Raw genomic sequence first — 13,318 nt, 5'->3', positions numbered from 1 at the left:
ATGTTTCTGGTCCTCTATCCGACTAGCTTCTCATGCTGCTCTTTGGGCTCTGGGGATTTTGGTCACAATGAAGGGAGAAATCCAATCCAGACAGTGCCCCCTGCTGGCCCATCCTAGCTGTCCTTCCCCTGCTGGGTCTGTGACGGGTGTTACGGCGACATCCCAGCATGCAACGCCGTGATCTTGTCGACTAACCAGTCCGCCGTTGAATGTCTTGTCACTAACTATACGTGTGCTAAACCGTCTTTTGCTGCACGGCCGATTCCAGTTTTGCTGTATTTGTTTGCTGTGGTCGCTGTTTGCCACCGGGAGCTAACTCTATGCTCATCGATTCCCTGCCACTGAAACAAACAAACTTCTCTTCTCTTTCAATTTCTCTTCACGTCTTTCAGGAAACAGGAAGAGCTTTTTGTGATTCTGTAAGTGAAGCGTGAAAGGTGGAATGTAACTGAGCGGGAAAAATAAACAGAATGAATGTCTTCTTTCAAGGATCATCGACCGCTCACATCACCCCCCCCCCCCCGGTGGCCCTCTCCTTCCTCAAAGCTCTCCTTTCAGCCCCATGCACTTCACTGTTGTGTTGCTGGTGACCACTGATGATTGGTCGGTTGTGTGGTGGATGTTTCAAAGCCGTCTTCGTGGTTCAGGGTCCGTCTGGGAGAATGTGTTTTTGTCCGAATGTCGCAGCTATTCCATCGGTCGATCAATGATCTGTTGCAGTTGCTTGCTATTTGAGATTTACTAACCGTCAAACAACATCCCTGCAAGTGGGCCCTTGCACTGACTGCTGTTGGTCATGAAGACTTCCTCTCTCACTTCAGGCTTAGTCCTTCCATACTTCCATTTGGCTGCTTCTTACTCCTCAATTGGACCTCGCCGCCTTCCCTCTCATCCTACTGTCCCTGTCCTTCCCCGCTTCGCTCTCATCTTCTGCCTCCTACTCTTTACTCCCTCTCCCTTTTTCTTTCTCCACTTCCTTGACACTAATTCCTGTCTTTCTCTCCTTCCAGTCCTCTTCCCTCCCCCTTTGTCGATTCTATCCACACCTCTCCTGTCTTTGTCCGCACATATTCCCGTCTTTAATTGGCTCTCTCTGTCTCTGATTGGCTCCCCTCGCTCCGTCCTGTCTCTGATTGGCTCCCCTCTCTTTGTCAGATTGGCTCCCCTGTCTCTGATTGGCTCCCCTCTCTTTCGCCTCCAGTCCCAGCTCGTCTCCTGGTCCCTCTGCGTCGGACGCCCTGGTGTCTCCGTCGCTGTCCCACTCCGTACTTTCCCACGCCAAGGGGGCGGGGGGCCCCTCAGGGGGGGTCCGAGGTGGGCGGGGCCTCTGGCTGTGGCTGGCCATGGTGGTGGTGCTGGCAGGTCAGTGAACTTCAGACGTTATTAAACCCATTATTAAACCGCATGTTCTGAATGCATGTGTAGATTTGTTCATGTTACCATTATGTTTATTTATTGGTTAATTCGTATTTCAGTCTTAATTGAACTTGAACTGTGAAACCTTTTGTGCTACAGTAGAAATATATTTCTCATTCATTTCAATCCAGTAACTAAGTCTTAAAGGGATTTGGGGTCCCCTCAACCGTTAATGTATGAACGACGGGTGGTCTCTCTGGGTGAGGGCGACCAGCCGGGAGTAACTGTACGGTAACGTATGAGTAAGGGGGTGGTCTCTCCGGGTGAGGAAGACCAGCCGGTAGTAACTGTCCTCTAATGTATGAGTGAGGGGTGGTCTCTCTGGGTGAGGGTCCCTGATCTGAAAGCAGCCGGAAGTAAGTGTCCCCGTGTCCCCGTGTCCCTGCAGGTCTCCTGGCGCTGCTGGCCTGCCTGGTGATGCAGCCGGCGGTGGACGCAGCGCCCGTGGGCACCGGCGACTCCTGGATGACCATCCAGCAGCTGCTGTGGCCCTACACCGGGCTCCGCCACAACGGACAGCCCCCCGTCTAGCCCCCGGCCCGTAGACTGATCCAGGGGACTGGGGGCCCCTGGATCATCGACATGACGGTCCTCACGCCTGTGGATGGTTTTAGTGGGGTGTGTGTGTGTGTGTGTGTGGGGGGGGGGTCCATCATACAGACTGGCTGATGCACAGCAGGGGCATCCCTGGGGTATTTACACATCACGTTTGACCAGAGTAGATTCACTTAGTGTGTGCGTTGGCGTGTTTGTGTTTGAATAATACGACAAGATGAACACTTGAAGGAACGATCACTGTTTTATTCATTCATCCTGTGAGCTGGACGACTCGTTTTGTCTCCGACACGATTCCAGAAGATGTGATCGGTGCAGATCAATAACTCTTCAGAGGACGTTTGAGAACTCCCCCGTTCAATAAGCACAAGGAAGGTCTGATACTGTGTGGGCCTAGTGGAATGTTCCACTTTACACGGAAGGGGAAGGAAGAATCGACCTTTCTCCTTTTTACCAGGATATTATTTCTCAATGGGACCCGGAGCAATCCTTTAAGAGTAATATAACACCGCTAATAATAACGTTTTATTTGTGTTTTTTGAAATATAATTACAATCTATTTATAAAAATCTTTGTTTCCATGAACGGATTGTTTTTGATCATGAGTGAGTGAAGCACCAAACAGATTTTTGTTTTCAGTTGTTGCCGTGCTGTGCACCGTTTTTAAAGTCCTACGCTTTTTGTATATTCCAAAGAGGTTGTTTGAAACTTTTCACAAATAAAGTCGCCAATTGTAGAAAAATCAGTGTGAGGTGTGTTTCTAATCTAACTCACTTCATACTACGTAGCTACTATTTAAATATACAACTCGATCTGTTACGTCAGTCTAAACCGGGATATCCTGCCCCAGAACTCACATCAGATCGGCACTCTGTCCCTTCAAACCGGATGACACTAAAGTAACCAGCGCTCACATCAGACCCTAGAGACCGCACTGCACTACAGGGGCCACAAGGTTACTGCAAAGGACCCTTTCACAATGGTGTAGCCAGACAAAGACAGGCCCTCCTCATCACATGAACTATGGGTCTGCTTCTTTCACGTATCAGGGCATGAGTAATAGACCAACGTCATTGTAAATGAGAGGACCAGACTAAATGTGGGTTATGAGTGAGCCTGTTTGTCCTGCTATGTAAAGGGTCTATGAACCCCATTTCAACAGAGAAAGCTCCTGCTGTCGTCCTACTTTGTCGCACTTCAACAGTAGTTGAGCAGCCTGGTGGCGCACAGCAGGCTCTGCACCGTGTCCACAAACAGGAAGTGGGAGGTCTTGGTCATGGCCCCGCCCTCGGGGCTCAGGTCGTCGCGCAGCGTGTGGAGGAAGGTGGAGTGGAACTCTGTGTCGGGGCTGATTTCGGCAGAGAAGGCCGGGCTCTCCTCGGTCATCTGCAGCTTCTGGCTGCGCTGGGCCCCCAAGAGGTACAGGCTCCAGGGGCCACCGGGGACCAGGGCGGGGCCGTGGTGTTCACACGCCTGGGGAGGAGGGGTGGGGAAGAGAGCGGGTGGTGGATGAGGAGCCCTGGAAACGTCCGGAGTCACAATGGTAATCATGAGGTTCTGTCCCATTATTCTTTCCATTTCGCGCACCCTTGTTTCCTAAATGTGCAGATTTTTCCAGTTCCATTTTACCCACCATGTGTTCTCCTCACCTGTGGGACCACGTGTTCTCCTCACCTGTGGGACCACGTGTTCTCCTCACCTGTAGGACCACGTGTTTGCTTCGTCTCACCTGTACAACCATGTGTTCGCCTCCACACCTGGCGTTCCACTGGCTCCACGAGAAGGCCACGGCAGAGGCCTGGAGGGCCATCTGTTCGTAGGCAGTGTGCTCACTAAGAGGGTCCTGGGAAGAACCACAGGATCAGGGGAGGGTTGAGGACGTTACCACCAAGGGGCGAACAGTACTGGGTTCGATACCCAGGTTCAGCACCCTCTATGATAGAGGGTGCTGAACCTGTCTGTCTCAAACTACAGTCTGTCTCCTGCTCCAGTCTGTCTCCAGTTTGTCTGCCTCCAGTCTGTCTGTCTCCAGCTCTAGTCCGTCTGTCTCCTGGTCCAGTCTGTCACCAGTCTGTCTCCAGTCTGTCTGTCTCCACTCTGCCCCCAGCTCCAATCTGTTCAGGTCATCTTTTAGTTCTCACAGTGCCCACCTTGCCACAGGAGCGGATGTATCGGTCCGTGTGTTCGTTAACGAAGAGGTTGACGCCGGCGTTGGCCATGGCCTTCCTCAGAGCCCCGCAGCCCATCCATTGACCCTGCAGGTGGGAGAGGACCCCCTCCTGCTCCACCTGCAGCATGCACTGGTGCCCCTGCAACACACGTAAACACATGCTAAGACCTGTTAACACACGCCAACGCAGCAGACACACTCAAGTACTACACACAACATTCTGAAAGACTCATTCCACCCTGCCTATTATCTGTTTGGACTGCTGTCCTCAGGGAAACGTTGCAGGTCAATCAGAACACGCACCACAAGATTCCTGAACAGTTTCTATCCCAAAGGTATCACCATACTCAACGCTGACCTGAAAACAAACCAACTAGTTCTGACAGCATTAATCAGTGACATCCACACCTAATGCAATGCTCTGCACTTTATATATTTTGCACTACTGTTTAAAGGCATACAATGGCACTGAGTTGATGGTATAGTGTACGACGACATGAATGTGAATGAGATGAGAATGTATTATTTCATTTTATTGACTATTTATTATGCTATCTTTCTTTTTTTAATGAGTCCAGTACGTGAGTGCAATGAATTTCGTTGTTTTCCTGTGCAATGACAAATAAATCTATATCAAAATTACTAAAGTACTCAAGTCAATCCAAAATTGGGACCAAATTGTTCTTCACTAGATATTATTTGTTTATTACTGGGAGTGATTATTTAGATCGATAAATAATTGTTATTCGATAGCAATTAGGGAAACTTAGTGTGAAAGAGTGTGAGTGAGCTAGTCTCTCCTCAAAAGTCGTCCATGAAAGATGCTCATTCAGCTACACTCAACCAAGAGGTCCTTTAATGAACCATTCCAAAACAGTGCACTATGAGGGGGGGGATTTGTTTTGAAGGTGGTGGTCCCCCCCACCTTGACGGTGATGCTGAGAGTGATGAGCGCTGAGGTGACCCTGAGCCGCGCTGAGTCCGGCCCCAGCGGCTGCAGGGTCCAGGCCTCCAGGGGCAGCAGGCAGTACGTCTCCTGCAGCAGCACGAAGGCCCGGAAGGAGCCCATCTTGAAGGAGACCCGGGCCTGGTCCGCCTCGTACGACACGCCGCTGACACCCGCCGTCGTCCACTGGATGGCTGAACAGTCGGGTAACAGTCAGTCAACAGTCAGTCAACAGTCAGACCGGACAGTGAGGTGACGATGTGTATATGCATATAAATCATGCGCTCTTGACTAAATCACTCACAATGGACTGCATTCATACAGCGCTTTTCTAACCGGCTCCAATCAGGAGCCGGGGATCGAACTAGCAACCTTCCAGTTAACAGCCAGCCCGCTCTGCCTCCGGAGACACATGCCACACCGTTGTAAGGTATAAGGATGAAAGCGTCCGCTATGAATGCTATAAATGTAGCTAGCTCGATATGCGCTGTATAACGTCCACTTCGGCCCGGCATGTTGGGTTCCCAGCGGGCCCCTACCCGTGGGGTCCCAGATGGCCACATTGGGGGCCTTCAGCAGCAGGACGTAGTCGGGCACGGTGAGGGACAGCCCCACGGGCTCAGGGGCCTCGGGGGAGGTGTCGGGCTGGGTCTCGGAGCTCTCCTCTGGGTAGGGGAGAGCCTCCAGCCCCCTCTCAAGCACCTGGTGGGGACACAGGCCGTCCTGGGTTAAACACTGCTTGGTACTGTTGGCTAGTAGCCAATAATCGCTAGTCTGTCTTCTATACTGTACTGTACCTAGCTATCTTTGTTGTGTACAGGGAATTGGTTAACCTAGCGATTGTTAATGCTTGGCACTTGGTTCTATGAACATCCTTACTTAGCCTTAGTGACAGTGATACATTGCTGTTTCTCTTTCTTCTGACAAATGTACTTATTGTAAGTCACTTTAGATGAAAGCCTCTGCTAAATGCCCTCAATGTAAATCTAAATGTACGCATGCTGTATGCTCTGCCCTGGTCCTCTCTAGTGAGATGCTCTGCCCTGGTCCTCTCTAGCGAGATGCTCTGCCCTGGTCCTCTCTAGCGAGATGCTCTGCCCTGGTCCTCTCTAGCGAGATGCTCTGCCCTGGTCCTCTCTAGTGAGATGCTCTGCCCTGGTCCTCTCTAGTGAGATGCTCTGCCCTGGTCCTCTCTAGTGAGATGCTGTGCCCTGGTTCTCTCTAGCGAGATGCTCTGCCCTGGTCCTCTCTAGTGAGATGCTCTGCCCTGGTCCTCTCTACTGAGCTGCTTCAGGGTGTGGCTCCACCTGTCGCAGCGACCAGCCCCTGGCCAGGGTGGCCTGCGGGGGGAGGCGGAACACGTCGCAGTAGAAGACTCCGCCCAGGGGCGTGTAGCGCTGCAGGTCCACCGTCGCCACGTCTACAGCCTCCACGATGTCAGGCTCCTCAGGTTCGGCTGGTACCTCCTCGCCTACCAGGGGGGGGGGGGGAAGAGAGAGAGAGAGAGAGAGAGAGAGAGAGAGAGAGAGAGAGACCACTGTTTTACTATTTACATTGATCACACACCCTTCATCCCAAGGGACTGACAGTGAATTTAAGATGAACTTAAGGTCATTAAGGAGCAGGGGTTCCCCAGATGTACTCTGATACGTACTTGCTTCCATCTGTGTTTGTTTCTGGTCCTCCGGTTCCTCCACTGGCCTGGTTCTGCTGCTCCTATCTGACAGGACGCTCCCTGCACTCTGAGGGACACGCACGCACACACAGACACAGACACCCGGCACACACACACACACATATATAAACACACACACATGCACGCACACACACAAACATATAAATGTGATATAACGTAGGCGGCTGAGCACTCAGACCTGACAGGACCTCACCTTCCTCCTGACGGACCCCGGAACCGACTGCACCTCCTCCTCTTTCCCGTGTCTAGGGCTCTCTTTCTTCCCCACCCCTTCTCCTCCTCCTCCTCCTCCCTCTCCTCCTTCTTCTCCCCCTCCTGCTCCTCCCGTCTCCCCTTGGTCAGGGGACCCTGGTTTGGAGGAGAGCTCCTCCTCTCCTCTGGGCGTCCTGGGAGACGACAGAAGCAACCAGTAGCAGGTGAGCTTTGCTTAGGTTGTTGTTTTAAAGCAGTTCCAGCAGAGGACTACTGTTGTGGGGGCTGTATTACTAGCAGAACTGTACATTATTTACTATACTACTAGAGATCTCAATTTAACCAGTCTAGTGATAATTAGTAAAACTGTACAGTATTTTGTCGGCAGTTGTGATTATCCAGTTGATCTTTGATAGGTATTATAATCAAAGGTTTGGATATTCCAACTCATTCAAGGGTTATACTTTATTTTGACTCATTTCTACAGTGAAAACCTAAAAACTCAAACACAACACATAAGAGATGATGCAGTCACCAAAACCTTGTTAAATCATGAATTTCACATCTTCAATTCCAGTAGCCACCTCTTGTCCTGATTACAGCTTTGCCATTCTCTGCATTCTCTCAACAATTAAGAGGAAGTCAGCAGGAATAATTTCTCCACAGGAAGTTGACACATGTATTTATTCATCTGAGCACTTGTGTTCTTGTGACCACTTCCAGCTCTTAATCCCTGAAACTGTTTAGCTGTTGTTGATGACTTCTTTACTGTAAACCAAACCTACAGTGTCACAACACCATAAATGAGGAAATAAAGTGACCACTAAATAATTAGTCACTAAATAAACAGTTATCACGGCACACCTGTGGATTGAAAAGCATTCCAGGAGACAACCTCATGTCACGATGAGGTAATGCCAGAGTGCTGTCATCAAGACAAACCACATTTATCCTTACGCTCAACAATCTCAGATATGCAATAGACTCAAGTGTAGTAGTAGTAGTAGTATTAGAAGCAGTTTAACTAGCAATAGTTGGAACAGTAAAGTGGTAAGTGCGGCCTAATGTAGGGCTCCAGACTAACTTTATGCGTTGGTTGCACTGGTGCGCCTAACTTTTTTTTTTTAGGTGCACCAGCACAAAATTTAGGTGCACCAAATTTTTCATTGCGTCGCCTTTAACACCATAAGGTCACCTTTTATCGCTCTCCATAACTCTCCATAACGTTTTCACAACCTTCTACACGTGAAAATGCCCTGGAACGGCAGACAAACCCGCAACTCACTACCCTTGAACTCGTACCAGACCGATTCACTCCCAGTTCCAGCACGTAACTTACGGGCTAAAAAGTGCCTGGAACGCAGCATGAGGTGTAGAGAAATGCTTGGCTTTATTTGAAGCACAATTATATATAAAAATAAAAATAAAGTGTTTCAAGTTTTTCACTGAGCTGAAATGGAACATTTAAAACTAAAACATTAAGCAAAATAAAACATTTCCAAATAAAAGGGCTTGTGCAGGTAGTTCAGACTCTCTGAATATCTACTCTCAGTAGTAGGGCAGGTTGGAACAGTAGGCTTAGTTTTTTTTAATTAAAAAAACATTCTACGTTTTTACCTCGCTTAATTTTCTCCCTCTTTTGTCGCATTTATTTTCTTTATCCGTTTCATTTACTCTGGTGCTCAGGTCGTTCGCAATTTAAAAAAAAAACGCAAGCAGTGAACAGGACCAGACCCAATCAGAGGCAAAGAACCGACCAAGCTCTTTCTCTTATTGGTTTAGACCACAATATGATCCTACCATGAGTAGGGATGGGGATCATTAATATTTATTGATATCGATGCCATTTTTGATACTCCTTAACGATCCGATTCTTTATCGATACTACTATTGATACTCTTCTATTAATTGGTGGAACCATCACGCAGCACATCTGATACTTTATTTACTTTTTAAGATAACTAGCTTGTATGCTGCTGATTACAACACCAATTTCACAATTGGATTACTATTTTTAACTGACGGGACTAGCGACAATGTCTGTGTGTGCGATTACCGCTCGTACTATGAGTGGATGATTAAGACGTGCCCGTCTGTGGTGCGACAGGAGAAGGAGGAGACAGAGTCTTTTCAACTCTGGGACATTTGAAGGTACTGCATTTGGTCTTTATTTGATGCACAATGCTAATGTGCTTGGCCATTGAGGTTGTGTTCCCCCCTATACGCCCATTCAGCCATCCTCGGGAGCAAAGTTAGCTGCCAGACTTCACTTGTAATACCCTTTTTGCTTACAATTCCATTCAAAAACATTGGTGGACACGCTGCAGTGATTGGATTGATTTGATTTTAATGCCGTGACGCGACTCGAGGGACACAACATTACGTTACAGGACCTATAAGACAAAAAAAAATAATAATGAACGACGGGACTATGATTTTCGGGTTTTGAAAAAAGTGGAACCGGGTCCTTGATAGAACCGGGTCACGATCCCCATCCCTAACCATGAGTGTGAGTTTGATTTCAGGAGAACACAGAGAGATGATGCGATTGCGAAGGGAATTTAGTTGTTCACCCGGGCAGCGTCAGGTGCTCCAGTGCGACCTATAAAAAAATATAAGTCGCACCCTTAAATATTTTGGTCGCATGTGCAACCAAATTGGTCGCACTCTGGATCCCTGTAATGGCAGGGGTAGTAGCAGTAGAACTAGCAGTAGTGGGGTTAGTGATGGAGGTAGTAGTGGGGTTAGTGATGGAGGTAGTAGTGACAGTAGAGGGGGAGGTTAGTGATGGCGTGACGGAGGGTCAGGAGGAGGACCTGCTGCTGAGGGGCCGCCCCCCCAGGGCGGTGAGCCTGGCGTGGGGAGACAGGTGGTCGTAGCGGGTGTGGAGGATTCGGAGGGCCACGTCACTAAGGGCCAGCGGCTTGGGGAGCTCGAAGGCCACGCCCACCTCCTCGAACTGGAAGCCCTTAAACCTGGAAACACAGACACAGTAAAGCCGCATCCGTCCAGCTCAGCGGACGTAGGGGACATTTATGTTCCCATGCGGCCGTTCAGCAGACACTTCAACCCAAGGCGCCTCACGGTGAATAAAGAGTGGCATGTTATTATGAGCAGATAGGGGTGAGGCCATCTTGCTCAAGGGCGCACGGTAACGGAAACTGGGAAACAGAAACTGAAGCCCAAGTAGTTCGATGACACACGAAAAGTGTGCTTGTCTATTTTCCCTTAAACCGGCTCGATATGCAGGCGCGGACACGAAGCACAGCAGTTTTTTCAGGCACACGTCACAGGAAATGGTCACCATCACTTCCATATGCGGCGCTGTACATGGACGACCAATCAGACAAGCCCTAGAAACCAACCAAAGAGAGAAGCCCTACAGACCAACCAATGAGTGAAGCCCTACAGACTGACCAACGAGAGAAGCCCTACAGACCGACCAATGAGAGAGGTGTTTGTTAGAAGCATGCTGGTTACACACCGCGGGTTCTTGTTGAGGTTGGCCCAGACACACAGGGTGACATGGTCGTCCCTGACAACCGTCGCCATGTTGCCTGTCTCGATGTCCACCTTGGAGCCAGCGTGCTAGCGTGAAAAAAATAAATTAAAAAAAGATAACATCAAATAAAAAAGACACATTCAAACAAAATATGGTGTGTGTTGGATCCTTACAACTGTGTGTTTGTGTCGTGTGTGTGTGTGTGTGTGTGTGTGAATTGCTGAGTGTGTGTAAATGTAAGTGAGCGTAAGTGTGTAAGTGTTTGTGTCGTGAGTGTGTATATGTGTGAGTGTGCTTGTGTGTGTGTGTGTATGTGATAGAGAGAGTGTGCGTGCCTGCGTGCAAGCGAGCGAGCGTGTGTGTGTGCGCGCGAGTGAGTGTGGTTCCTCCCCCTTACGTTGAGCACCTCCTGGGCGATGAGGAGGTGCTTGTGGTGCACCAGCTCCTGCAGACAGTGGATGTGCTCCAGAAGCCCCTGACGCTCCTCCTCCTGCACCTCCTCGTGCTCCTCCTCCAGGGCCTCGATCAGCTGGGGAGACGAACACGTCTTCATGCCTGAACTGACTCCCCCGGCCCCCCCCCATTCTCTTAAGGTGCAGGGCTATCTATTAGTGGTTGACTACCGGCTGAAGGGTTCTGGGATCAATCCCCAATATCCCAATACGCCTGGGGAGACGCCCTGACCCCTAGCTGCTCAGCTCCCCCACGCACCCACAGATGTCACACAAAGTCACAATTCTCAACTTAATGAAGCATTTACTCATTTCAGAGAGAAGTTCTCATTTTGTATTTAGCTTCTAATTGTTATTTTCTAGCTCGAGATACATTAGCGAGGCCCGGAACCTCGTTGACCTCATCACTGGCTACGGCCATGTGTACTTTGGGATACAAAGTACTGGACCTCGGGGCTGGGGGGGGGGAACACGTTCCTGCCCGTCAAGCAACACTCTCTCTCTCACCTGCAGGGCGAGGGAGCACTGCTGCAGGGCCGGGACGGCGTCCACCTCAGGGTCGTCCCTCCAGAGGCTGATGTAGGTGTTCACTTCCTGGGTCTGGGAGGGGTCGGGTCGGCCGTCACACAGCATGAACCTGTCCCACTGAACACACAGAGCAGCCTGACTCTCTCTCTCTCTCTCACTCCTTCCCACTCCCCCCCACTCCCTCTCACTCTCTCCCTCCCTCCCTGTCCCCCTCCCTCTCTCACTCTCTCTCTCTCTCTCTCTCTCACTCACTCACTCACTCACCTTGGCTTTCTCTCTAGTGTCAGCAAGCCATCTCTTAACTGCAACTTGGTTTTCCTCCAGCAGATGGCGCACTTCGTTCAGCTCGTCTTCTCTGCGTTCTTGGTCCTATTGGAGGGTTGGCAACAAATAAACAAATATTATTAACATGGCAATGGATTTAATGAGTGTTTTTAAGCATTTTATTTATATATATATATATATATAGATATTGTATATATTTCAAACAATATTTCATAAATTGACATTCACAAAACACCAGATTAGGCCTACTTTGACGAGGGACGCTATAAATAAGGAGGTGTTTCAACGTGCTACTTCCGGAGTGCACATTATCAGCCATCCACTCGCCTTGGCCTCCAGTCTCTCCATCTCCTCCTGTTCCCTCCTCTCCCGCTCCAGCCTCTCCTGCTTCTCCTGCTCCTCCTGGAGGCGCGCCACCTCTGCAACACAAACACAGTCCCCAACAGTGACCTCCAGACCGGTGGTTCTCAAACTCTTTCTACTAGAGTACCCCCTCTAAGATATTTATTCAGCTGAGTACCCCCTTCACCGGCACAAAACATTCTCGGGAGAGAAAATAATAAAATGAACATAAATAATGTATGTGTGTTCTATTTGGCATTGTCAACATGAACATTATAAGGGTGCAAATACTCACAATTAAGTGAGAAACATGGGTCTATGCTTCATGCAACTGTTGACCAAATTTTCCCCACAAAAGAAAAACACCATGGGAGGGTCAGAGCATGTAGAGGTGAGTCCCATTGAAATATATTCTTCCTAAGACTGACCACATTTTGGTGTTTCTGGATGCGCTTTAAATGCGCTTGTTTTCAGATTTACATTTTAACCACTCGTCCATTTTCTCGATTTTCTATTGTCTAGCTTTCCGAATTGAAACTTGCTCAGGGTGAAACAAAAAGGATAGTAAGCCCCTGCAGGACTCCACAGTACCCCTAGGGGTACGCGTACCCCCATTTGAGAACGACTGTCTGTAGGGGTCTCAGTCGGGCGAGAGGTGAACAGGGGTGAGGATGGTTACCTTTTTCTTGAAGCCTCCTCTCCTCCTCCTCCTTCTCGAGCCGCTCTCTCTCTGCCTTGGCCTCCTTGGTCTCCTTGGCGCCTTTGGCTGATCCCCTGACCCCTTTGTCCAACTTTTTGGCCGACTTTGACACAAAACATTAGTGTCAGCAAGGGAGACCCAAAAAGATAACACTGTGAATCTTGTGTGGGACATTTTTTAATGGACGACCAATTTGGGCCAGCGCTGCAGCCAGTGTTGCCAAATTTGGCAGGGAATCTGGCCCAATCTGGCAACACTGCTGACCGAGTTGGACGTTTTTATACATAACACTTATTTATACTTTCAAAACTTTTAATTGCTTGCTTTGATAGCGGTTGGTAAGAGAGTAAACTACAAAATGACCTCCATTAAAGGACTACGTTAACCATTACAGCTTGTATTCGTACAATAATGAGCATTTCCTCACCATCTTCACAGATTATCAACGTCTGTGGCGTCCCAGGTGCCATGGATACGGCGCATGCGCTGTCAGCCCGAACGCGACCGTTTGCCAGGGTTGCCAGGTTGGGTGGG

At 49.3% G+C, this 13,318-nt stretch overlaps 2 protein-coding genes across 10 annotated transcripts in view; one reads left to right on the top strand and one right to left on the bottom strand.

Moving 5' to 3' along the window:
* The window catches only part of lrmp (lymphoid-restricted membrane protein), a 31,932-nt gene extending 29,230 nt beyond the window's left edge, over nt 1-2,702 (top strand). For all 9 annotated transcript variants that reach the window (XM_079756042.1, XM_079756045.1, XM_079756041.1 and 6 more), the window contains 2 exons: nt 1,202-1,362; nt 1,805-2,702. In XM_079756042.1, coding sequence (XP_079612168.1) covers nt 1,202-1,362; nt 1,805-1,961 — 318 coding nt within the window. In that variant the 3' untranslated portion in view covers nt 1,962-2,702. The remainder of the gene's footprint in view (nt 1-1,201; nt 1,363-1,804) is intronic.
* Nucleotides 2,703-3,168: 466 nt separating this feature from the next.
* dnai7 (dynein axonemal intermediate chain 7) lies at nt 3,169-13,254 on the bottom strand (the record flags this gene model as incomplete). Its single annotated transcript, XM_079755929.1, has 15 exons — nt 3,169-3,444; nt 3,701-3,814; nt 4,113-4,280; nt 5,067-5,281; nt 5,627-5,789; nt 6,395-6,558; nt 6,742-6,829; nt 7,840-7,900; nt 9,792-9,950; nt 10,460-10,563; nt 10,875-11,006; nt 11,437-11,574; nt 11,722-11,826; nt 12,070-12,161; nt 13,212-13,254. The coding sequence occupies 15 exons, from the start codon at nt 13,252-13,254 to the stop codon at nt 3,169-3,171; spliced, it is 2,022 nt and encodes a 673-aa protein (XP_079612055.1).
* Nucleotides 13,255-13,318: the final 64 nt, after the last annotated feature.

This window comes from Pollachius pollachius (assembly GCF_949987615.1).
Source record: "Pollachius pollachius genome assembly, chromosome: 18".
In the NCBI taxonomy this organism is placed as follows: domain Eukaryota; kingdom Metazoa; phylum Chordata; class Actinopteri; order Gadiformes; family Gadidae; genus Pollachius; species Pollachius pollachius.
Note: the sequence above shows the minus strand (reverse complement) of the source record. Positions and strands in the feature narration are given on the sequence as shown.